General features: G+C 42.1%; 1 protein-coding gene across 1 annotated transcript in view; it reads left to right on the top strand.

Annotated features, from left to right (window-relative positions):
- Positions 1 to 20,532, top strand: part of ndst3 (N-deacetylase/N-sulfotransferase (heparan glucosaminyl) 3) — a 50,018-nt gene extending 29,486 nt beyond the window's left edge. The window contains exons 7-14 of the mRNA XM_028977185.1: positions 10,874 to 11,056; positions 11,144 to 11,240; positions 11,984 to 12,107; positions 12,960 to 13,134; positions 15,470 to 15,640; positions 16,884 to 16,993; positions 17,615 to 17,717; positions 19,435 to 20,532. Of these exons, the coding sequence (XP_028833018.1) occupies positions 10,874 to 11,056; positions 11,144 to 11,240; positions 11,984 to 12,107; positions 12,960 to 13,134; positions 15,470 to 15,640; positions 16,884 to 16,993; positions 17,615 to 17,717; positions 19,435 to 19,554 (1,083 nt within the window). The 3' untranslated portion in view covers positions 19,555 to 20,532. The remainder of the gene's footprint in view (positions 1 to 10,873; positions 11,057 to 11,143; positions 11,241 to 11,983; positions 12,108 to 12,959; positions 13,135 to 15,469; positions 15,641 to 16,883; positions 16,994 to 17,614; positions 17,718 to 19,434) is intronic.
- Positions 20,533 to 25,223: the final 4,691 nt, after the last annotated feature.

Genomic DNA, 25,223 nt, shown 5'->3' with positions numbered 1-25,223 from the left:
CATTTGTGAACTTTCACAATTTGTTTAAAATAAATATTATGAACATTATGATCAATGTTTGTGCATAATGAGACTTGGTTTTAAATGATAAGAAATTATTTGTTAATGAATCACCACATATTAGATATGTAATTTAAAATTTTTGTGCTTACAAATAAATGTAATTAAACTAACATGCCAATCTGTACTAGTTCTATGAACATTTTATGACCAACTTAACATATGTACATCTATAATTGTGCGCAATTCTGTATTTCCTTTCTTGAAATACTAATTGACAATAATACCATATCTTAGTGCTGTGTCTTTCTCAGACTGTGCTGATAACAGGCACAACTTCTGAAGGAAACTGCGAGCATCTTCCTCGCAGCTTAAGTGTCCCCAAGACTCCGATGTGAGCTGTGAAACTATGAAGATGGAGCAGTCTGTTTAGTCGGTGTGACCATTGTGTCTCTGTAAATGGCTCTCTGCTCACTTTACTTCATCTAAAGTTCTGTGTTAACAGCTGGTTATTTCTAGCGAACATGAAAGAGAGATGTTGTTATGAAGCCAGAAATACTTTGGCTGAACAAATGTGATAAAAGCATGGCTATGGCAGCCACTAATATATACATATTAAAAAACACAGGCAACAAAAGACCAATAGTTGTAGTTAGAATTCATGCTTGCATATAAATTCTATGATTTATGATAGCATCAATAATATAGAAAGGCTTTTTGATGAGTTACAGTGCGATAACAACCTAGTGGGTACCACACTTGCCTATGAACCAGACCACCATCAAAACACAGATTTTAACCCCACTTACTACCATCGTGTGCCTGAGCAAGACACTTAACCCCCTGAGTGTCTCCAGGGGGACTGTCCCTGTCACTACTGGTTGTACGACACTTTGGATAAGGGCGTCTGATAAATTCTGTAAATTTACTTGGAGGAAAAGTACTTGTGCAGAGACTTCAGTCTCTTTAGTGAACGTTTTGCATTCCAACTCTTCCACATCCTTATTATTTACCTTGTAAAGCATTTTCAGTCACACCAGTTTCTTGTCCCTTTTCTATTTTGTTGTGTAAATTCCGTGCATTCTTGTGGAGGAGAGAATGATACAGAGGAGGATGTTGGGAATGAACGAGGAAGAGCGAGAGGGGAGATGTAGAGATGTGTCTGACCTCATCTCTGTCCTCTAGACCATCTGTCTAAGGTGTTTGTGTATGTTTATAATGTACATCCTATATGAAACAAGGACTTGTCTGTGAAACCACACATTGAATGACCTTCTGTCATACACACACACACTCACACACACGCTCACTCGGGGTAGAAGAGTGTGTTTTAATGATCTCTGCCATCGTTTTTCAGCTGTGCTGGTGAGTGTAGATGCGGTTTAACTGTGGAAATACAGCATCAGCACTTTACTCTGATGAGCAGCTAATGTTCACAGTACTGCAACCGGTGCCTTTTATTTTCTTAGGGAAGTCTGACCATTAAAAAAAACGACACTTTTAATTAAATGGAAATGTAAAATTTAAGGTGCACTTTTAAATTCAATGCGACAATTAGCTACTTAAAATGCCAGACAGTTTCTTTTTAATTGTTCAGGAACAACATTTCACATCATGCTATAACTACACGAATACAAATGTATGGACCTGCCAAGTGGTCCATAGATACTGGGAGGCGTTAGATGGGTTAATCAATACGACAAAAATAGAGAGCCTTGGACCTCATGAGAACTGCGAATATATAACTTATATAAAATCGGGTTAAAAAAGAACAGCAGAACTCTCTGCCCTAAAACGTTGGAGGCGTGTCCATCGAAGGTGCTGAATCCACGCCCCTTTCTCAAATGGCAATTATAAATACGAGCTGAGAAAAGGACTCTCCATCTAACTGCATTATTGGACCAGTATGGCCATGCAGTGCCAGAATTTAATTTGGAACGGTGGGTAAAGTGGACCAACCTCGTTCATCTCAGTCTGGTCATACTTTTCTGCCATACTAGCATTATATAATACCGACTAGCATAATGGCATAATCTAGCCAAACAATGGTTCACAGAAATTTGGGGAATTTAAGACAAGGAGCTGACATCCAGGGAAGATACGCTTGCTTGATGAAGGCACAGCTAACAGTCTAATGTGCTAGAGGCGGGGTCATGCTTAGCCATGGCTCTAGTGTTGTGATTTATGCCCCGCCCAAAAACATAATCAAGACAAAAGTAATAACCTGGTGTAATTCCACAATTCAGAGTCTACACACACTTTCAGCAAGAATTGTCTAATATGCATAGACATCTCTCAATCTAATGGTTTTTGAATTGATAGCATTTATATTGAAAACAAAAAAAGGTATAGTTTCCATGATAAAAATAGTTCCATGAGCTGTTGGCTTAGTTGCTAAGCAACATCCGTTAGTCAGAAGTCAAGTAAAGTAGCTGATGATTGTCACTTTGCACTGAAACCTGTAAAACAAAGTGCTGGTATCAGGAGATCAGACACGGTTGTAACGACGGCAGACCGGTCCAGTCGTGTTTACCATGGTGATGTGCATGGCGATGCCTACGTTCAGGCAGTCCCATGTCATCGGGGCGCCACGCTCCCAGAGCACAACTCGGCCGTGGTTGATTACACGTGCCTGTCTTTATTAAACCGGTGATGGCGGCAGCACGGGAGCGGCTGACTTGTTTACCACAAATCTTCCACAGGTATTAAACCCGGCTCATTAGCAGGTATTAAGTGGGAATTTGGACATAATTTGCACTGTGGAGATGGCATTTCTAGGCTCTGCTGCACATGTGAATACGGGGACGCTGTCTGCAATCATCATTGCCTTCAGATTTTTCAAAAGAAATTTCTGGAAACTTTCAGAGAGCATTGGCCCCGCTTTTTGAGAGGAAATAGGGGAGGACAGGTGGTGTTTGAAGCAGAAATGTAGTGCGCTGTTCAGATTTAAGATGCTTTCAGCCCAGCGAGTCGGTGTGTGTTTGTGTGTGTGTGTTGCCCTCATTCTTTTCGGTGTTCCTCTTCTATTGGATTTTCATCATTGTTTGTGTGTGTGTGTGTGTGTGTGTGTGTGTGTGCAAATAAGAGAATAATTTCCTGCATAAGCGCAGCAGCTTCTGAATCTGCAGCTGAATGAGCTTTGGGTAATGTTGAGCATTTATTAAACTTTAAAAAACGGAATCACGTGCGGGAGAGGCTGTCAGCACAGTTACTCTTCAGTTACTCCGTCTGGTCTGTGTGTGTGTGTCTGTGTGTGTGTGTGTGTGATTAATGTTTAACACACTGAGGGTAACTGCCCTACATGCCTCATCTAATGAGGCTAATTTAAAGGGAAGTACATAGACAGTGTACCACCCACCCATCCAGAACACACACACACACACACACACACACACACACACTCATACATACGCACTATTACCTCTTAAACACTGCGCCGCCTGTGCCTGAAACATAATGAAATGCAAAATATGCAAACTGACACACTCGAAATGAAAAACATCGCATACTTATGTTCATGGATTCGTCACTTGGTGAAATGTCGTGCTGTCCCAGGTGTTTTGGTGTAATTATGAATACTATTATTGTCTTCCAGAAATAAGTGCTATTATTTTTCCCTGCCCGAGCTTGCTCTTTCTCTCTCTCTCTCTCTCTGTCTCTCTCTCACACACACACACACAGACGCAGCCCTTTATGCAAGCTTTAATTAACTCACCAGTATTTCTCCTTGGCAAGGTAATTCCTAATTCTTCTGGAGACTTCGCTTTTGTGTGACACGCTGCAGGCATGGTCGCTGCCCTGCAGCATGAGAAGCACTTGGGTGCAATTTGAGTGCAATTAATTACGTCCCCAAAGGTTTTATATTAGCCAATAACTCTGTCGAGAATGGCATCATCATGAATTGCATGAGTCTGTCGGCAAGGTTATCAACCTAAGGGCCGAATTTGTTATTAAAGATGGGAGATGTAGGGGAATGTAATCAAATGTCGCGTCTTTATCACAAACATGCTGCGTTGTTAACACGGAAACGCTGAGCAGAAAGCAACCGCTGAAAACGGCTGTATGAGTGACGCAGGCCTGAAAGTGTTGAGCATATCAGGGGCCATTGTGGTTCACCCAATGCTTGTTAGGGACGTAATGATGCACTCAACCCGAGATTCGACACAATTAAAGTCCACAGTACAGATTTCTCCTGAAATAGCTCTATGCTCCCTAGGCTTCTTGCTTTGGGAACCACCCTGGTAACCAGAAAAATCAATACAGAAGTCGGTGACCAAAACCCACCAGCCCCACAGTACCCATTTAACCCCTAGTGTGAAAAAGAGTAAAATGAATAGGGTAAATGATTATTGATTTTCTTGGTTGATGTGTTATGATTGTGAGTTCAAATCAACCGAGGCCAAACTTTTCCTCTTGTGCCGCTCCACATCACTTAGCATTGAAGAAATGGGTTTTCCCATCATTTGCCATCCTGTATGCATGTCAGTGTTAATTTTCCCCGGGAATTAAAAAAAAAATCTAACTATAGGGCCCTATTGATTAATGATGGCTGGGAGCCGAGTTCCTGCACCAAGTGTACGGCTCGCTGCCTAATTACTAATCACGTAATCGCCCACAGCTGCCAAACGGAGCAACAGCCAATCGCAGCGCAGCCGAAACGTTGATCCCCCGCCTGGCTTCCCCAACTCAACCCAACCCTCCTTCCGTGTACAAAAACTCGCTATAAACCCATGCTTCTCTGACATACTTTTAGAAGGTTCGGCACTAAAATGTACAAATATAGGTGAAAATTAACATATCATGAGCCTAACGCTGCACCGCCTGCTTTGCATACTCCTCTATATTGCATGTGCGGCGTTTCAGGCTCCTGCGTTCTATATCCTGCCGACCGCTCCTCCTCTGTTGAGAGCTGTAGAAATGGATCAGAGTTGACATTTAGTGCCGAGCGCCGGCTCCCCGCTCATTAGTGAAGCCCTGGTCTCAGCACATTCTCTCCCGACCCACAATCCCTGTCTGCCTGCGCACTGCCACCAGTGTGTCTCGCTGGAGATACGCGTGTATACACACACACACACACACACACACACACACACGTATTCGTGTACAAAGCTTGAGGGTGGGCATTGAGGGTGGGTGAAGCACTGGAGCGACAATATATCCGACCAAACCACTGTTGCCAACTATCTCCTAGAGTAAGTAGCTTGAAATTTACCCAGAAAGTAGCTAGACGTTGCTACATAACCACAGGCCTAAATGTTCATATATGTGACATCATCATGTTGACGTTCTGCCAAATTTTTTTTTAAAAATATCACGTGGCAGTCTTCACTTTTTCCGTGACACCTAGAACTAAGATGGCTTGATGAACTTTAAAGCAGCTCAAGGCATTTCATTTATTAATGCATAGTTTACAAAGATTTACCACTTTTATGTTTCTTTTGTAAGAAATGTGTACAACAATTTACTGAGCATATTGCAAAGCAGTCAAACCATTGCCGTCCTCAACCAAGAATGTTTTATGATTGGTCAGTCCCAGTCATAGTGCATGGTCATGTGCAGATCATTGCCTTTTGACCCTTTCTGAGTGCCGGTGTGCAGGACCAAACCTGACGCATTTGCACAAGGCAATTAGCATAAATAGGACTGTGTTCACGGGGAAATGTGTGTAAATTGTTTTGATTAGTTGTTGTTTTTTTTATTCTGCATTTGAAAAGTTCATAATCTTTAACTTTCTGACACAAGAAACACCCACGATTCAGCTCAGCAGCGCATGACATCACCTCCTTTCAAAGTGGATTTCATAAATATGCAATATATAAACAATGTGCACATGCATGATCAAGCAATTCACTAAATGTTGTACTGTGTATGACTGTGTGTGTGTGATAAATAAATTAAATTAAATTTGAATTATGCCGTAAAAAAATAGTGTTCAGGCCAGACAAAACAGTGACGTGCTCACACTGCCAACCAGAACACAAAATGAGGTCTCCCTCACGATTGCCATGCACACGCACAGGCACCACATTAACATTAACAAGTGGATTTGTCATTGACTGTTAATGTGCAAAGGAGGCCTGAGCTACACACACATAAAGGCAGCGTGCGTGTGTGTTGGCGAGATATAACATGGAGGCTTGTTGAAGAAGGCAGAGCTAATTTTACTGACATCATTTAGACTGGTGACGCTCTACTTTCAATTATGCTGCGAAGAACGGCAAGAGGACTGTGGAGGAGGGGGCTTATTTTCTGAAGTAATAAAAATTTCAATCAGAAAGAAATGGATCTGGAACTAAGTGCTCTGGAATAGGAATTGAAGGCTGTCCAATCACCGCGCCATTTCTTCGTCAAGCGTAAGGGTGCTGTGCAGCCTCTCGTAGTACAGAACGGTGCATTTGTACTTATACTTCAGATGTCCTTACAAAGACTGGAGAACACAAACAGTTTTGAGAAGAGGAAATTAGTTGACATTTACAGCATTTACTAGACGCTAGTAACAGGGACAGGTACCCTGGAGACACACAGGGTTTAGAACCTCTTTGAACCTTTGTGGTCTACTGGTTTATATGCTACTACTAGTGATGGGAATTTCACCATCTGTAATGAATGAATTAAGAGCTGAAAGATCTGGCTGTTCTTTAGGTGCCATGCCACGAGCCGACTCTCTGAAAACAGCCAAACGTCCCATTACTTGCTACTATGTCACAACACTAAGGAAGGGGAGGACCCAGGCACTTGAACAAAAAACAGTTTATTGTATTATGGGACAAACAAACATATAGGATTCTACTTTGGGGAAAGGGGAAACGAAATGAACACTCACACGGGGGACACTCCAGACATGACCACACCGAAAACCTCAACACACACACCCATACCTAAAAACTTGCGACCCCGAGATCCCAGCCTACCCTGCTGGGATCTGACTTGCTGGGGTCTGCCCTGCTTCCATGCCAGCTCACCGACCATACACCATATATATATATCACTCATACCACACATACTGGTGCAGGAAGAACAGGCCTGCACTCATTACATGATACCACCCTACTACCACTTTACAGAAGAAGAGCGTTTTCACAACGTTCCCCCCAATTACGCTAAAATATGTGCCTGTGTGAGTGTGTGTGTTCTAACAATCTAAAAAAGGAAACGACTGTTCAGTGCATTGTCACAGTTGTGCATTTAAAACAATGTACTTCACCGATTCAACTTTTGGTAAATCCTCTCAGTCATAAACAGAAACACGCACACACACACAGACACATACATTGGGAGTCATAAATAAATGTCAGTAAGGGATTTAGAAGTTTTAAACATGATTGTATCTCCAGCAGAATTTGTGTGTGTGTGTGTGTGTGTGTGTGTGTGTGAGAGAGAGAGAGAGAGAGAGAGAGAGAGAGAGCGAGAGAGAGAGAGAGAGAGAGAGAGAGAGAGAGAGAGAGAGACCAGGTGTTCTATTTGTCGATTAGTACATGACAAAGGAAATACATGTGCTGTGATTGAAGATTACTGTGTGCTCAAGGTCATGTTATAACAAGTGTATAAAACAGGCAGTGACAATCAGAGCAAATAGGTCAGTCCTACACAGGAGAGAGAGATATTCACACATCTGAAGTACTGTTAATATACATTTAATCAGTGTATATTTCACTATATATATATACACAAACACACACACACACAAAGTGTGTGTGTCATCCAGTGTGCCATCCTTCCATAAAGATAGAGACGGACAGCGAAGCTTAGAACGCGGCAGCACGCTTGTGGTGTGTCCATGATGCACCTGCGCCTGGACGTTGTTTTTCAGCTGTGGACACTTGAAATCAGGCACAGCCAGATGAAAATACTTTAGCACACAGTACCTTGTGACACACAGTCACACAGTCTTTTTGAAGTATTAAAAATTAATAGAGATTAATTTCTTTTAAAGTGTTTACTTAATTTAATTTTTAATCGATTGACAACCCCAATAATTACACATTTTAATTGAAATGATATGCAATATAGAAATATAAATGATTAGTAATAAGTCATATAAAACTACTGAAATTCTGCATTCGCTACTGTGCATACACACAAGCCAGACTTCTGGAGTTGAAGTTTTTTTGTAGTCATTTTGTTAACCAAAATGTTAACCAAAACGTTTTTTTAAATAATAACTATTGAAATAGCCTAAAAAAGATTCCATTAAATATCTGTGCATGTATACTTTCATTGGCCGGTTTGCGATGATCGGGCTAATTCCCCTGTACATCAGCATACTAAAATGATCAGCACAGTTCAGCTGGAATTGTGTGCGTGTGTATATAACAGGAAGATTTCATATTTTCAACAACGTTACTGCTAAATGCAACACTGTTTTGTGCTTAATTGAATTTGAGTGGCTGGTCAAAAGGACTAAAGGTAGAAAAAAATGACTATTTTCAGCTCAATTTCATAGCAAACACAGAATTTTTTTTCCCCCTAAAAAACCCCACCAACTCCTGGAGGACCAGCGTGTGGGGGCCTTTGAGGTCCGACCACCATTGAAACGGCACTTTGAAACGCAGCCCGCCTCTGCAGGTTAAGTCGTTGTAAATAAAGCCACAGAGACAACGACCTGATGTCCCTTTATTTCCTTTCTGTCCTTTACGGGACAGATGGGCCATTCCTGACGCGTGTTCATGTGCGCTCGTGTTTATTTACTGTGTCTCCGCCTGCAGTCGGTGGCGGCCCGAGTCATTACTGAGGTTCTCTCTCTCCGAATCTATCACTCCTTCCATTGCTCCCTCTGTCACTCTATTTCTGTACTCACTGTTTCACAGTGCGTGTGTGTGTGTGTGTGTGTGTGTGCTATTAAGCATTCCGAAAGCAACATCAATCACTTTCCCATCACCTGTAGGCTGTATTTGTAGCTTTTTTAAAAAAGTGCTTGTGGCTTTTTCTTCTTTGCTGTGTTTGAGCCTGTTCTCCAGAAACAATTCCCTCAACTTTTTACCCTTCATTTGATTCTCAGAATTTTTTATTCTAGTCGACTCGTTAAATGTCCAAAAGGCTCCTCTTTTTTTCCCCTTCCGTCTATCTCCAGGGATCGGCCACATAGTGATTCTGCGATGCTTATCGTCATAGCGACCCAGACTGTCCTCACCCTCCGCCCACCCACGGTCTCATTAGCCCATAAATAATCAGAGGCGTGTTTAGGGTCGCCTGGCAACCAAACAGTCAAACTTGGCAGGTTTCAAGATGACAGGACACATCTGACTGTGGAAAGACTTTCAATATATCTGCTCAATATATCTGTGTGTATTATTGATTTATTGATTAGTATTTATTTTTTTCGTTTATAAGTTTATAATCTCGCTCTGACCTAATTCTGCCAGACCTCAGCCAGTTTTTTTTTTTTGTATGTTGCCTAGACACACTCACTCCCTCACTCCCTCACTCTCACACACACACCTACGCACGGATGCACGCACAGACCGGCACACACTGACAAACATGAAAATCTCCTCAGCTTTGTCTTCCCGGGGAGAACAGGAGGCCGAGGTTATGTGAGGTTTGTAAACTATTCAAGTTCCACGTTCGTGAGATCTGATCTGATTCTGGATTAAATCAGTTAACTCACACACACACACACAGACACACACAGACACTTCACTGGCAGAAAGGCTTTCTGAACCGCCAGTACAAGTTATCTAAGCTGCTCTGCTGATAAAAATGCAAACCCAGTCACAAGTGCAAAATTTGTTCTAGAATCCTCTTTTATCAGATTTTCTCCCTTCTTCGTCGCATTCATCTGCCTGAATCCATATAGATTACATATGCAAGCGTGTACATTCACAGCCTGTGAACATTGGTCATTTAGGGTAGAAAAGAGTGTGTAAATCTGCACAGCTACTGCTGGACACCTGCTCTTTATTAAGAATGTGAACACACACTAGGGGTGTTAGAAAATATCAATACAGAAATATATTGTGATATTTTACATGGTGATATTGTATCAATACTGGGACATCAAATATCAATATTTTTGTATACAAATTTGGGTTATGTTGTTTTGGACAAATTATTAATGTAATTTGATTCATACAGATTGTACACAGCATCTTGTATTTCAGCTCTGTTTTTACATTTTCAGTGAACTGTACAATATTGCAATATATCGTGATATAATCGTATCTTGACCCATGTATCAAGATACGTATCGTATATTGAGATCCTTGCTAAAAACACACCCCTAACACAAACACACACAAGTTCATTTAAAGCATTTTTCATCTGTGGCAAGCAGCTGAGTATGGAAATATGCGCTGAGTTGTTTTTTTTTTGTTTTTTTTAAACCCATAAGCCACATTCATGCCACAAAGTACACGGAAATTCAATAAAACAGCAGTAAGTCAGTAGAAAAAGATTGTGTGTGTCTTTCTGTCTCTTTCACACACCCGTAGACACACACACACACGCTCACAGCCAGGCAGTTTCTTTGTAAATCAGCCCTGTAACGCCATCTGGGGGATGATGAAAGGCAGCCATGCTGTTATGCACATCACTCTTGCACCTCTGCTAATGGCCCAGTCTATCACAGCAGGTTATAATAAAAACACCTGTTATATTCTCTATTATATTTATATTATCTCAGTAATTCTTACCTCTCACTTCACCATCGTCAGCTCGACGATGGAAGGCTAGCTTTGGGATCATAATGAGATTTAATGGCATTACAGGCCAGAACCTTGAATATGCTGCTTTTTTTTTTACAGGAATTATTGTTTTATTTTTTTATAGAATAGAACTGCTCAAATGCTTGTTATTGCTATATAATGCAAACGTTATTTCTGTTGTGATAAAGATACAATTACATTTGGTTTAAGAATTTCTCACCTGTCCTCAGATCAGCGTCTTCATGACTCATTTGTCTAACTACGGTAATGACCGCCTCGGCCTGTACACCTTCGTTAACCTGGCAACGTTCATCAACTGCTGGACCAACCTGAGGCTGCACACGCTGCCGCCCATGCAGCTCGCGCACAAGTACTTCCAGCTCTTCCCCGAGCAGAGGAACCCGCTGTGGCAGGTAAGCGGTCCAGCTGTGCTAGAGAGAGTGTGTGATCCCACCTGTATCCTAAAACCAAATGTGTGGGTGTGTGTTTTAACTTCCCAGAACCCCTGCGATGACAAGAGACATAAAGACATCTGGTCTAAGGAGAAGACTTGTGATCGGCTGCCCAAGTTCATGGTCATTGGTCCTCAGAAGACAGGTACAGCCTAAATGTGTGTGTGATGTGTTTCTCAGAGAAGTGTGTAAGGTAGGGTTTGTAAACAGACTCACACTAGAGGTCTTAGATTAGCATCGGTTGGTGTGAGTGTGGTGAATGAGAGGAGGAATATGAGGGCTGGATGGATGAACGGATGGATGGATGGATGGAGAATTAGGAGACGGGGGATGACTGATACACATCTGAGGCGATGAACAGCAGATCCCCTCTCTCCTCCCCCTCTCTTGTTCATTTCATGGCTTTCAGCCCCTCACTGCTTCCCCTTCTCTCCTCCCAGACGAACATTTTCAGAGTGAAGCAGCTTCACTTCTTTAGTTTTTGTGCATGTGTGTGTGTGTGTGTGTGTGTGTGTGTGTGTGTGAGTGATCCCTTGTCATATTTCACCTTGTTGTTCTGAACATGATAAAAGTGGAGCTTAAGGCATGGTGTTTCACAGCAGAGAATACAGCTCAAATTCTGTTACATGGACAGAGATGGCGAGATGAAGAGAGAGAGAGAAAGAGCAGCAGCGCTCAGGTTTCCAGTGGAACAAAAAAAAATGTGATTGCTGTCAGAGATTTTGCTTCGTTAGAGGATTATGTTTGCAGGCGATCAGATTGTGCTGTTTCCATGTAATAATATAGACATGCATGAATATGTGCACACACACTCACACACACACATACATGCCCGTGTGCACACACACTTCTTTTCTGGATGAATAATTCAGCTTTTTAATCACTCAGGAACAACAGCGCTGTACCTCTTCCTCATTATGCATCCGTCCATCTCCTCCAACTTTCCCTCCCTGAAGACATTTGAGGAGGTTCAGTTCTTCAACACCAACAACTACCACAGAGGCATCGACTGGTGAGTCTCAGCAGATCAGCCCAGCAAATGAGACCCGTGTCATTGGGATAGGGACGCCATCTTCTTAATAAGGAACAAACTCGTGAGACAGACGGACAAAAGGTTTAGGCACCAGTGTCCCCTGCATTAGAGCATCAGTTAAAAATTATGTTGTAACAGTTTCACACTGTTACTTTAAACCTTCCTGTTACTGACACCTTGTGGCAGAAGATGTAGTAAAAGGCACGTGCCTTCTCGCACGACAACAAGAACAACATTTATTTATTATATAGGCAAAAAATCACATACAGCATGTATGTCAATGTATACGAATGCAACAGCGGCACTCCTTGTTTTATAGTAGGAAAGGCTCCCCCTTTCTTCCAGTTTTTATGCTTTGGTGGATACTCACACTTCACTTCTGTTCTCACTCTGAACTATTTCACAGTTCTGCCTTTGTGGTGTGTTCACAACCCAGGAACAAGGAACGATTGTACTGCTAGGAAATGCCTGTTCTGTGGGACTAATTTAGCTTCGACTTCAGTCTACACCACTAGAGTGTCAGTGATGACTTGTACGTTAATTAGATGAATGCATGGTAACCTGTTTGTGAAACGTTTAATCTGTAAAGATCATTTCCAACAGACAGGAGAGAGCTTTTTAAACACATATTTTTTCTGAAATAAGCCCCAAGCAGCAGGATCTCTTTAGTTACATCTTCGACCAAGCCTCATTAATTGAAAGGTTGCTTGATCTATTTATTTATTATTTTAAACCTGGCTTCACAGAGGATCACAGATCCTCAAGTGGTCCACTCTTTTAAGTTCTCAGATCAGGACCGATCCTTATGGGTGAAACATTTATGATCTTCAGGTACATGGAGTTCTTCCCTGTTCCATCCAACGTAAGCACGGACTTCCTGTTTGAGAAGAGCGCCAATTACTTCCCCTCTGAAGATTCACCCAAACGTGCAGCGGCACTGCTGCCCAAAGCTCGCATCATCACCCTACTCATCAACCCGTCTGACCGGGCATACTCATGGTACCAGGTACATTTACATTTACAGCATTAACCAGATTTCCCAATCCGGAGAAACATACAGTCAGTAGTTACCGGGACAGTCCCTCTGGAGACCCGCAGGGTTAAGTGTCTTGCTCAGGGACACAGTGGTAGTAAGTGGGGTTTGAACCTTTGTGGTCTTCTGCTTCATAGGAGAGTGTGCAGCATCATCACGATATAAAATGAGTGTACTTCATTATCAGTTAGCATTCACTTTGCATAAAAGCACCTGCCAAGTGATTATTATTCCTGGATCACACACTGATACGGTAGAACATCTCTAATCCCCTCAGGGGATTTATACTCTGTGTGATTGGAATTGGAGACACAGACGAGTGTCTAAATTGCTCGTCTCATCTTCTTACATTGGTTGAATAAAGACTGTTGTTCTATATTTTGGCTGCCTCGCTTGAAAAGTGTCAAATACTGTACATGAACCGGAAGAAAAAGTGTTCTTTAGAATGTCCCTTTGATACTTTACAGCCAATTCATCATAACCTGTAAGATTATAACAATATGTAAGATTGTTTGTGTGTCAGACCTATGACAAGGATGCAAGTAAAAAAGATATCTGACCAAAGTAATTTGCATTTATTTCCATTTTATTTACTTTATTTACTTGTTATATTTAAAAACAAAACAAAACATGCACTTTTACGTAGCAAATTTCTTTAGTGAATAAGTACCTAACCTAATACAGTGCCTTACAGATTTACATTTACATTTACGGTATTTATCAGACTCCCTTATCCAGAGCAACTTACAATCAGTAGTTACAGGGACAGTCCCCCCTGGAGCAACTTAAGGTTAAGTGTCTTGCTCTGGGACACAATGGTAGTAAGTGGGATTTGAACCTGGGTCTTCTGGTTCATAGGTGAGTGTGTTACCCACTAGGCTACTACCACCCGTACAGATGACTTCATATGACTGAATGCTGCGCGGTTACACAATAACCACTCGTTAAAGACACGTTTTTCATTGATGAGCTCTCCGTCCGTGTGATAAAGTGAAGATTTATCTTAGTTCCTTTTCATGGGGTTGCTGGTAGGTCATTTGTCGAAGTTTTAGTGTTCACGCCTATAGGAAAACAGAACACAACAGCAAAACCTGCTGAGTGAATCAATACACACAGAGACTGGAGACAGTATTTATTTAAATTGGGTTTAATGATGACTTGTTTTATAGACTGGTGTCAGACTGTTGTTTTATAGACTGTTTGTGGGGCAGTGGTGGCCTAGAAGTTAAGGAAGCGCCCCCTTAATCAGAAGGTTCCCGGTTTGAATCCCGATCCGCCGAGGTGCCACTGAGAAAAGCACCGTCCCCACACACTGCTCCCCGGGCACCTGTCATGGCTGCCCACTACTCACCAAGGGTGATGGTTAAAAGCAGAGGACACGTTTCACCATGTCACCATGTGCTCTGTTTCACAATGACAATCACTTCACTTTCAAATGTCTATTAGCTCAGTAGATAGGGAGAGAAACTTTTTCTTTATACAGTGCAACCTAGCCATTGAATTAGTTGTCAGTCATGTAAAGTTGCTGGTATTAATATGGCCACTTTTTTGTAGATGAATGTTGTGTAAGTGGTGGCCCAGCGGGTTCAAGTCAATTCATTTGTGATTAAGTGATTAAGTTTCCTTTATTTTCATGACCATAACTTAAAAAAAGGTGAAACAGCTGAAAACATGTTTTATATTCTAGTTTCTTTGCTCTGATTACTGCTTTGAACACTCTTGGCATTCTCTCGATGAGCTTCAAGAGGTCGTCACCTGAAATGCTTCTCCAACAGTCTTGAAGGAGTTCCCAGAGGTGTTTAGCACTTGTTGGTCCAGCTCACCCCAAACCATCTGGATTGGGTTCAGGTCCGGTTACTGTGGAGGTCAGGTCTCCACTTTTTGTTAAGTACATAACTCCACATGTGTTCATTCATAGTTTTGATGCCTTCAGTGAGAATCTACCAAAGTAAATGGTCATGAAAACAAAAAAACATTGAATGAGAAGGTGCGTCCAAACGTTTGGCCTGTATTGTACATGTGATACTCAGCACACACAATGAAGAGTGTCCTCTGCATTTAACCCATCACACTTCACTGGGAGTTGTGTCTGGGGATGGTACCCTGCTTAAGTGGACCTCAGTCGGTGGATCCAATCCTGCAACCTTCCGGTCACAAGTCTGCTTTCTTAACAGCTAGGTCACCACTACCCCTGTATAAAAATTGACATTTCTGCATCATTTCTTTTGTCTCAAGCTTCAGTGTTTGTCCTTGTCTCTAAGTCTTCCAAACGACCATCACATGAAAGTGAATAAATTTTTTTCCACAGCACCAGCGAGCACATGAGGACCACACGGCTCTCCGCTACAGTTTCTATGAGGTGATCTCAGCTGGCCACCATGCCTCGGCCGAGCTTCGCTCGCTGCAGAACCGCTGCCTGGTGCCGGGCCTCTACGCCATCCACATTGAGCGCTGGCTCACATACTACCCTCCCAACCAGGTGAGTGTCACACGCTGTCACTCAGCCAGGGGAACAGTGGAACAAACTGAATATTCACAGAACTTGAAATCCAAATTCTTTTTACTGTAGTAAACAGTACTAGCCTGAGGTAAGAACCAGGGACGTTGCAAGTATTGAAAGAACATGGGGCTTAGCCCCCAGGGTTGTACAAAGGAATTAGTGCCTCTAGGGGCTGAAAACTTTTTCAAACCTATACAGGCTCCTTTCATTTTATTATCTCATGTACATTTACAATTATGTACAATTATGCTGTTATCTGGCTCACTTTACTTGAAGATCTTCGGCCTTTGGTTGCCTTAGTCTTTAAATTAGTTTTCAAATATTCTACAAGGTCACTTTCCTTACATTTAAGGAAACATGAGTAAAGTTATGCAATGCACAGTTATTGAAATCTACACACAGTTTTTGACAATGAAATTCTCTGAATGATTCTCTCTGTTGCTTCTTTCTTAAGCAGCAACATGAAGCTTCCACCTGAATACTAATGCCCTCCTTCTACCTGTAGCAGCTTAACCTGCTAGTACATCATTTTAATTATATACTGATAATGATATCAAGACTACTTTTAATTTCAGCTCGTAGTCTTGCTTAAGTGCATACCTGTGCTCAGTATACAAGCACTCTTGTATGGATATACCATAAAAAACAGTATGCTAATTACTATAACTTACTGGGGGCTTGGGATCATTTTGGGGCTGATGCCCACCCAAAATAGGTCTAATGATGTCCATGATGATAACCATATGGGAATAAGTGACATCTTATGTGTTTTTAAAAAGTTAGATCAAAATATGTTATTTTTTTGTTTTTTGGCCTCCTGTAAAGTTGGCAAAATGTCACTTAAGCCCACTTATGGCAATGCTGACTCTACCCTGGAAGGGGGTTCTTCTCTGACTCAAAATTTCCTTGTTTACAGAATGGGTCAAAGTGTTGATGTCGTCAACAGTAGGACCTGTCAAAGCCCACTGAGACTAACTGTGCGGGATTTTAGGCATATATCATAATATCATGACATTTTTTTATATTGCATCTTGTTAAATGCTTTTCTGTTTCATGTCTATGTACTGAAGTATTTCACTGTAAAGCGAAGACCATTTCTGGTCATAAAAACTAAAGTGATAAAAAATATATAATTTTCCGGGGAGTTGTCAATGTGGTCCTGTACACCCCATAAATAACTATGTTAATGTAATGAAATGATTTTGTGTTAATGTCTACTCAGCTGATGATCATCGACGGTCAGCAGTTGAGGAATGACCCTGCGGCCATCATGGACGAGGTGCAGAAGTTTCTGGGCGTGTCTCCATACTTCAACTACTCCCAGGCTCTGACGTGAGTGTGGGTTCACCTCAGGGACGGGTACCACAAGGACACCGAGCCCATTATCTTCAGCTTTAAACTAATCCATACAGTTCAACCACAGCAGCCATAATGGGTGACATAACATTAGAATTCTTACCTTCATTTCTGCACAGACTGGCATGATGGCTGCTAATTAAATTGGTTCATTAGTCAGTAGTAGCCTGGTAGTAGCCTAGTGGGTAACACACTCGCCTATGAACCAGAAGACCCGGGTTCGAATCATTGTGTCCCTGAGCAAGACACTTAACCCTAAATTGCTCCAGGGGGGGACTGTCCCTGTAATACTGATTGTAAGTCGCTCTGGATAAGGGCGTCTGATAAATGCTGTAAATGTAAATGTAAGCTCACATTTCCTGCTTAATCTATTCAAGACTAATGCAGTGGAGCGCCACACAGACAAATTCTACATTCCCCACTGGGACCACGAGAGCAGATATAAGAGCGGCCAGGTAGATAAAGTTGGAGGCGATAAAGGGAGAAAATAGAGAAACAGGGAGGAAGTGGTGAATTTATAATTACGGAGCACACCCTGGCATGAAGAAATGACAGGCGAAGATGAAGATTTCATTTCTCACTCGATCTCTCACCCAGGTTCGACAGACAGAAGGGATTCTGGTGCCAGTTGCTGGAGGGAGGGAAGACCAAATGCCTCGGCAAGAGTAAAGGCAGAAAGTACCCACCCATGGACACTGAAGTAAGTAAACCTCCTCATGTGTCTTATATAAATCTATTTACCACAAACGATGTATAGTATACTGTACTATTGTAAACATATCATTTTAAAAAAACCAACCACTACACGCAGGATATACTCAATACACAGCAGTGTGTTGTCTCGACAACAGAGAAATAATGGAGGCACATAGATAGTGCAACGTTTTCTCAGGATCCTGGTGCTAAACAGAGTTACATACTGACATAAAGTGCACGTCTGCGACAGACAAACCGGCTGCATAAAGTGCAAACGTGGGACACAGGCAGTGAAAGACAAGCAGTACAAGAACAACAGAATGACAATACAGACAGCGCTAAAATACGGTGAAACAGGTCATGAAGGTGCAGAGTAACATTGTGTAAGTACTGATGTAATAGAAATGTATGCGAGATATGTTCTGAGGTAGAGTGAGGTAGAGGTAAAGGGCCCGAATGCTTCAGTACCTTTTTCCAGATGGCATTAGGGTGAAGAGTGCATGTGAGGTGTGTAGAGTCCTTCACAATGCTGTTGGCTTTCCTGATGCAGCGTGTGTGGTAAATGTCCGTTATGGAGGGAAGAGAGACTCTGATGATCTTCTCAGCTGTCCTCACTTTGTGGTCTGATATAGTGAAGTTCCCAAACCACACAGTGATGCAGCTGGTTAGAATGCTCTCAATAATCCCTCTATAGAACGTGGTGGGAGATGGGCTTTCCTCAGCCTCTGCAGGGGCAGTGGTGGCCTAGCGATTAAGGAAGAGGCTTCGTAATCACATGGTTGCCGGCAAGACGCTGCTGGGCTTTCTTGGCTGTTGAGCTGGTGTTGAGAGTCCAGGAGAGGTTCTCCTCTAGATGAACATGAGGAACTTTGTGTTCTTGACGATCACACAAGAACCGTCAATGTTCAGCAGAGAGTGGTCCTTATAGGGGTGTCACGTTCCTAAGTCTAGGGGTCTCAGAAACGCGACAAGGGCATGGAGAGGAGGAGCCTGGATGGTCCAGCAGGGATAACTCAAACACACACACACACAAGTTAACAAAACAGGCACATAAAGCTAACAGGCTAACACAGGCAAACAACAAAGGGTCTATCACTCAAAGCAACAAGAAACACGAATGAGATCCCCAACGGAGCTCCATGCAGATCTCCGTGGACCCTGGGGACCTCCCGAAAGCGTAAGGGCCTAGCAGACCCTGGGGACCTCCCGAACACCATCTGAAGTCTCTTTATATAGGTGGTGGTGACCAATGGCAGATGGAGCTGGTAGGCCTCAACTCCTCCCACGAAGTCAACCTAAAAGAGACAGAACGCAAAAACACAGCCAGACACACAGAATACATGGGAGCGTACGTTCAGGGACGTAACAGGGGACCTCTTATAGATGTGTCAGAGTGCCAAAAATGTGTGGGATAACTTTTGAATGTCACACAGACTGTGTGATCTTGTTAAACGGTGTAGTTGTAAATGTAAAACTTTACTTCATCAGTCAGCCAGACATAGGCATGATGTTTGGGACCTTTGGGACATTTGTGTGTCTGGCAATATTTGTCACTACACCAGAGCTGCACGAGTGGTACATAGACGGCTGCTGTCAGTTGCGTGCCTTGTCCTTATTTCCCATAATGCACTAGACAATAGAATGAACATGTTCTATAGAAGAAGTCTAAAACTTCGAAATTCATTCGTCTTTTATCTCTTTCTCTGTCCCTCTGTCTCTAGTCGCGCGAGTTTCTGTCTCGCTTCTACAGGGACCATAATGTGGAGCTCTCCAAGCTGCTGCACAGACTGGGCCAGCCTCTGCCCTCCTGGCTGAGAGAAGAGCTGCAGAAGGTCAGATAGCCCCCAGGAGAGAGGCGAGCGGATGGGAGCACGTCAGGTGGCAGATCTCGGACGACCACAGGTCTGCTCGGGAGACCCACCCACCAATCAATGAACACTGGACGGCCCGGGGTCAGAGGTTGATGTTTCATTGTTGGGGTTGAGGTGGGCCACAGAGGAGGAGGATGAAGAGAGAGTGGAGCCAATTCTCTGGGTCTCCAGCATTTTTCTCTTCTGATTTTTGATTCTAGTTCTGGTCTCCATGGTGACCGCTTTGCACTAGGTTCTGTCTCATCGCCAAGTGTGTACATAGTCACTCACAGAGAAAAATGCATACACACACACACACACACACAAAGATGATGACTCAGGGGGCTAGAGGTGGGTTTTAGGTTTTTTATTTGACTTTTTATTAGAATTTTGTTTATTAACCCTGTAGTTGCTTAATTGTTCCTCCAGTCTGTTCTCCTTCCACGCCTACATCACAGTAAGGGTCCCTCCTGCTAAACACACTCACTCACACACATTCACAAAGACCATTCCAGACTATGGGCAGACTAAACTTCAGTTCTTAAGAGAGGAAATCTCCGAGGACAAAAAAAACATCCCTCGTATTAAACCCACCCTCTGAGTCGAGGATACGTGGCTGTCTGTACTGAGGATTTCTGGACATGTGAAAAGGGCGGCCATTTTACCCAAGACCCACTGATTATGTTAACACACCGTATCATGAAAAGTTGACATGTCTGAGTGTGGTATGTATGTGTGTGTGTGTGTGTGTGTGTGTGTGTGTGTGTTTATGCACACATTAGTTGCCAGATTAGCCTTAGCTTTGCTCACTGAACTCTAGCTGATGGACTCTTTGCTGGGATACATGCATTTCTTTTTGTTCAAAGATGGCTTCAATGACAGTGAATGCGCTGCTTTGAAAGAGTGTAAATAAAAAATATATATAAAAATATAAATATATATTCAATAAACACAGGAGTGTTTTAGTAAGCCAGTGTCTTTCTTCTTTACCTGTGTATATTTCTGTATGTATGTACTCTGCATATGAAAGCAGCTGTAAGTATCAGTTTGATGTTTGATTTATATACGGTCAATATTCTAAAAATAACATCAATTTTATGATGTCCCATTAAATTTCACATTTGTTCTAGAATACAGTTCAATACAGGGTTCCCACGGGTCTGGTAATTTTTGGAATATGTGGGAATTTCAGTAAAGGCGTTTCCAGAATTTGATCATTCGGGAGCAAAGTCAGGGAGCTATCAGAGAATTTTGTTAATAGTTCGATTTTTGGCTTGAAAATTAAGAAATTAAGGACTGGCTCACCCAAACTGATCAAATAAAAGATGCATGTAGAGGATGTCAGAGGTGGAGTTGAGGTTTTGGTATGTTTCATTCAACATGCCATGACGACAATGAAGTCCTGAATCCTATAAACCCTTTGAATGCCCTTTTCTGCTCAGCAGCCAAATGTTTAGATATAATATATGTGTAAACACACACACATATACATTTCTTTATATGGAAGGCCATTGAAATCCTGCTTTTTGGTCAGGGAAAGACATGTCAGGGAATTTTAAGTCTGACTTAGAGTGGGGGCCCTGTTAATAGATACAACCATCAAGGGCCAGTGGCTTACCAAGCGGTTAAAGGAACAGAGCCGTAATTTGTTCAAAAAACGAACCACCAAGGTGCCACTGAGCAAAATACTGTCCCAACACACTGCTCGCTGTTCACTAAGGGTGATGGCTAAAAGCAGAGGATACATTTCATGGTGTCACTGTGTGCTGTGCTGCAGTGTATCACAATGACAATCACTTCACTTTCATCAATTGTAGCACCCTGATTATAGATAGTGAGTGAGTGTAGCCAAATGAACATGCTGAACAAGTCTAACACATTTTGAGGCTAGTATTTTGGCTTTTTACTTACTTCACTTTGACTGCTTCACCGCCTCCATACCTTGTATAATGATGTAGCATGTTTTATAAAACTTACTTTTCATAATCAGCCTGAGCTATTTTTTTCTGTCATTTTAATACATTTCACTGATTTTTCTCTGTCTTTGATATGAATGAACTCTTGAAAAAAGACCGCAGCCCAGGTTGCATCAGCAATTCTACATGATGGAGTTTTGGCTGTTAGAAAGGAAATGTCAAGCCTCTCTTACTGGTGATAGCTGGGAAAGCAGGATAGAGGAGATATGCATTGAAACCTGTCCGGTGGAGTATAAACGACAGCATCATGACATGGATTGTATTGGTATGTTGGAGCAGTAGCTCTGCAAAGTAATTTTTAGTGCAAAAAAAAAAAAAACACTGCAGAGGTGCTGACAGTTTTACATTCTGTTCTTGCCCGTCAGAGGCCTGCGACACCAACCTCGTATGAAGCTCTACGTCTGACACGCTTGTTTACTGGCCTTTTCGTTTTGGATGCTGGATTCTTCACAGCTGCCGAGTGACGTCCGTCCATATCTCGCTGAGTGTGTTTGTGTGCATCATCTATGAAATAAGTGAAGGAGAATGATGTCACTGGGCCTGATATTATCACGCTGCCGTCTGCTCTTCATTGAACATTCCCTTTATGGCTTTTATCTCCCTCACTGCTCACTTGTAATACGCCGGGCTTGGCCTCAATTCCAAATGCCTCAGACATAACACAAGAGGTCATGAGTGATGGTGATTTTATTGCGGTGAAAGGACAATAGCAGGCACATTGTGGCAATATCAGTGTAACTCATGGTCTAGACTGGTTCATTACTGTTATAAATTGAAAACACACAGAATATATATATATATATATTAAAATAACAGAATATTACATTTTCGAGCCTACTAATCAGTTGGTCCCATATAGGACATACTATTAGATCTAGTGGTCTTCATGGCCATGCTTGGTACATTATTTACCATAGATCTTCAGAACCAGCATACGGACTGCTTACGTGGAGTCGGATCTTTCTCATGAATACTGATTTGTAATATACCGTACTGATGACCTTTCCTGTGGAGAATGATGTAACTGATATGCAATCGGTTCACATGTGGGACTCCAAGCTTGCATGAAGTTCATGAATTGTGTTTCAGTTGGATGCACAGCTGTTATAATGCAGAGCTGAGCGCATCTTATGTTTCACCTGTCATTTAAGAAGAAAAGAAGAAAATATCCTCCACTGTATTAGAATTGATCAGACATGATCTGTGGTGCAAATGTGGATAGTTGGCAAAATGTAAGTACTATGTTCTCAAGCTCAAGAGAATAAAACAAAACCAAAAAAAAATTAACAGAAATTTACTTCATTCAGTCTTGAGAGAGTAAAAGCAATAAACTGGTAAAAAAAAAGGTCACCTGTAGTATTAATGAAAGACATAACAGGCATATAGTTCTAATTCTCATTTTAAACATTATCCTTATTATTTATAATCTTTTTTTCTGTCTGCTTTATTATCATAATGTTCAGGATGCTCTTTCATTTTGTTCCTTCTTCTGTTGAAAACGTCCCACCACACGATGGCGCTGTAGTCAAGTGAGTGAAGAGTGTTTGAAGAAACAGCCTCATGTAATAAAGCATGAGCTTTAAAAGTTTGTGTTATAATTAATCTGAATGAATTAATAACCTTTCATTAATAATGAACATTTAAAGAAATAAACTATTACAGTATACCTACACTTTGCACAAGCCTGCATTCACAGAGAGAGCCATCTAGAACGTTCCCTCAGTCATAAAACCCTCTCCAGTCACCCACGCCCACCCATCATATCGTGCAGGAATGTTAGAATCTCTTCTTTCACGTTTACTTTGGAATTGAATAAGGTCTGATTCTGAATCAGTTGCTGCAGTATTAAACGCAAACATTGAGGGGTGAGAACCATCCTGCCATTACTGAGATAAACAGATGAAACTATATGAATACATCCTTAATAAAGGGAGTTAAACAAAATCAAATGACTTCAAAGTGAACACACAGTTTCTGGTGTCCAAATGGCACTTCTCACTATTCTGAAAATTAAATAAGGTAGAAAGAAACATGTTTTTAGTTTTTTACATTTATGGCATTTATCAAATGCCCTTGTCCAGACAGTCCCCCCCTGGAGACACTCAGGATTAAGTGTCTTGCTCAGGGACACAATGGTAGTAAGTCGGGTTTGAACCTGGGACTTCTGGTTCATAGGCGAGTGTGTTACCCACTAGGCTACCACACCCATTGTTACATTTAAGTATTTAGCATGCATTAAGTATTCTGAATGCAATCAAGTTATTAAATAATAATAATAATAACAATGCTTTTTTGGTGCATTGATTTCCCTTCTGATTAGTTAAAATGGAAATAATTTGGTTTGTGTGGCACCAGCCTGACACCTTTAATATTCAAATTGGTTTTATAAGAATGTCCTTGTGTGGAAATGTCCAGTCTGGACCTCCCCTTGTCCCTCAGGGACTTTCTACTTGTTTTTCTCAGTGCTGCGAGGACTGTCAGGGTTCGTCTTCTGCTTCTCTCCTTGTCTTTCCACCTTTTCATCTCTTTCGCTGCTTTCACATGGTGTTGTGAAAACTTGCCAAACATCTGAGCAATTTTCTCTCAGTGTGTGTGTGTCCGTGTGTGTATGTGTGCGTTCTAGATGCAATTGTTACAACCACAGATCAGGTGATCAGATCAGATTCGCCATGGCAACAAGCACACTGGGTGGCGTTTGCAAAGCATCTTATTTTCTGACACACAAGACACACGCACACAGCAACGGCCTTGTGTCTCTGGGTGCTCTTCACTATGCGGTGTGCAAACAGGAGCGGCCTGCCGAGTAAACACACACAGAGTCCCCGTCTCAAGCACACGGGGCTGGGCCCCACAAGGCCGAGAAAATGGTGGCATGGGTGCGAGAAACTGGAGACACGTGAGAAAAGGAAAACGACTAGGACTAGGAAAACCTGAAAAGATAATGTCCACAGGACCTGTAACAAGGCTGAGAAGAACTGGAGCTCCGCTGCACACACATGAACCAAAACCTTCAAACTCTTTTCATATAAAGGCTCTGTCCTTTACTGTCATTTTACTCATATTAATATTCTGAGTGGCTGGGGACGCACATGACCGTGTATTTCTTGGTGCTGGTCCCAAGCCCAGGCACAAGAGGTAAAAGTTCACCTTGTCAGATGCGCGGACCGGTTGATCTGTTGTGGTGACCCCTAAACCGAGCAGCCGCGGGACGCTTGGATTAAATTTACAAAGCTGAATTACCATCAAGCATCAGAACACATGTAAGTGGCAGGTTGTGGAAGTTGAGGGTAAGTAAATGGATGCATACAACAGAAAAATCAGCACCCATCGTCTTTATCACAGCAGATCCGCTGTAAATGCTAATGTGAAAGTGATTGTAATTGTGATACACAGCAGCACAGCACACGATGCACACAGTGAAATTTGTCCTCTGCATTTAACCCTTGGTGAGCAGTGGGCAGCCATGACAGGCGCCCGGGTAGCAGTGTATAGTGTGGACGGTGCTTTAATCAGTGGCACCTCAGTGGATCGGGATTTGAACCACTGCCCCAATAAATAATGTGCATTGCGAATGTGTAAAGATCTCTCTTCCACTTCCAGTTTTACCACCAACGACAGTGTTTTTTTGTCGTGTTCTGCAGTGCATTCTGTCGTCTGCCAACATTATGTTTATGTGCCCAAATG

This window comes from Denticeps clupeoides, chromosome 4, assembly GCF_900700375.1.
Source record: "Denticeps clupeoides chromosome 4, fDenClu1.1, whole genome shotgun sequence".
In the NCBI taxonomy this organism is placed as follows: Eukaryota; Metazoa; Chordata; class Actinopteri; order Clupeiformes; family Denticipitidae; genus Denticeps; species Denticeps clupeoides.
This window is presented reverse-complemented; position numbering and strand designations above follow the sequence as displayed.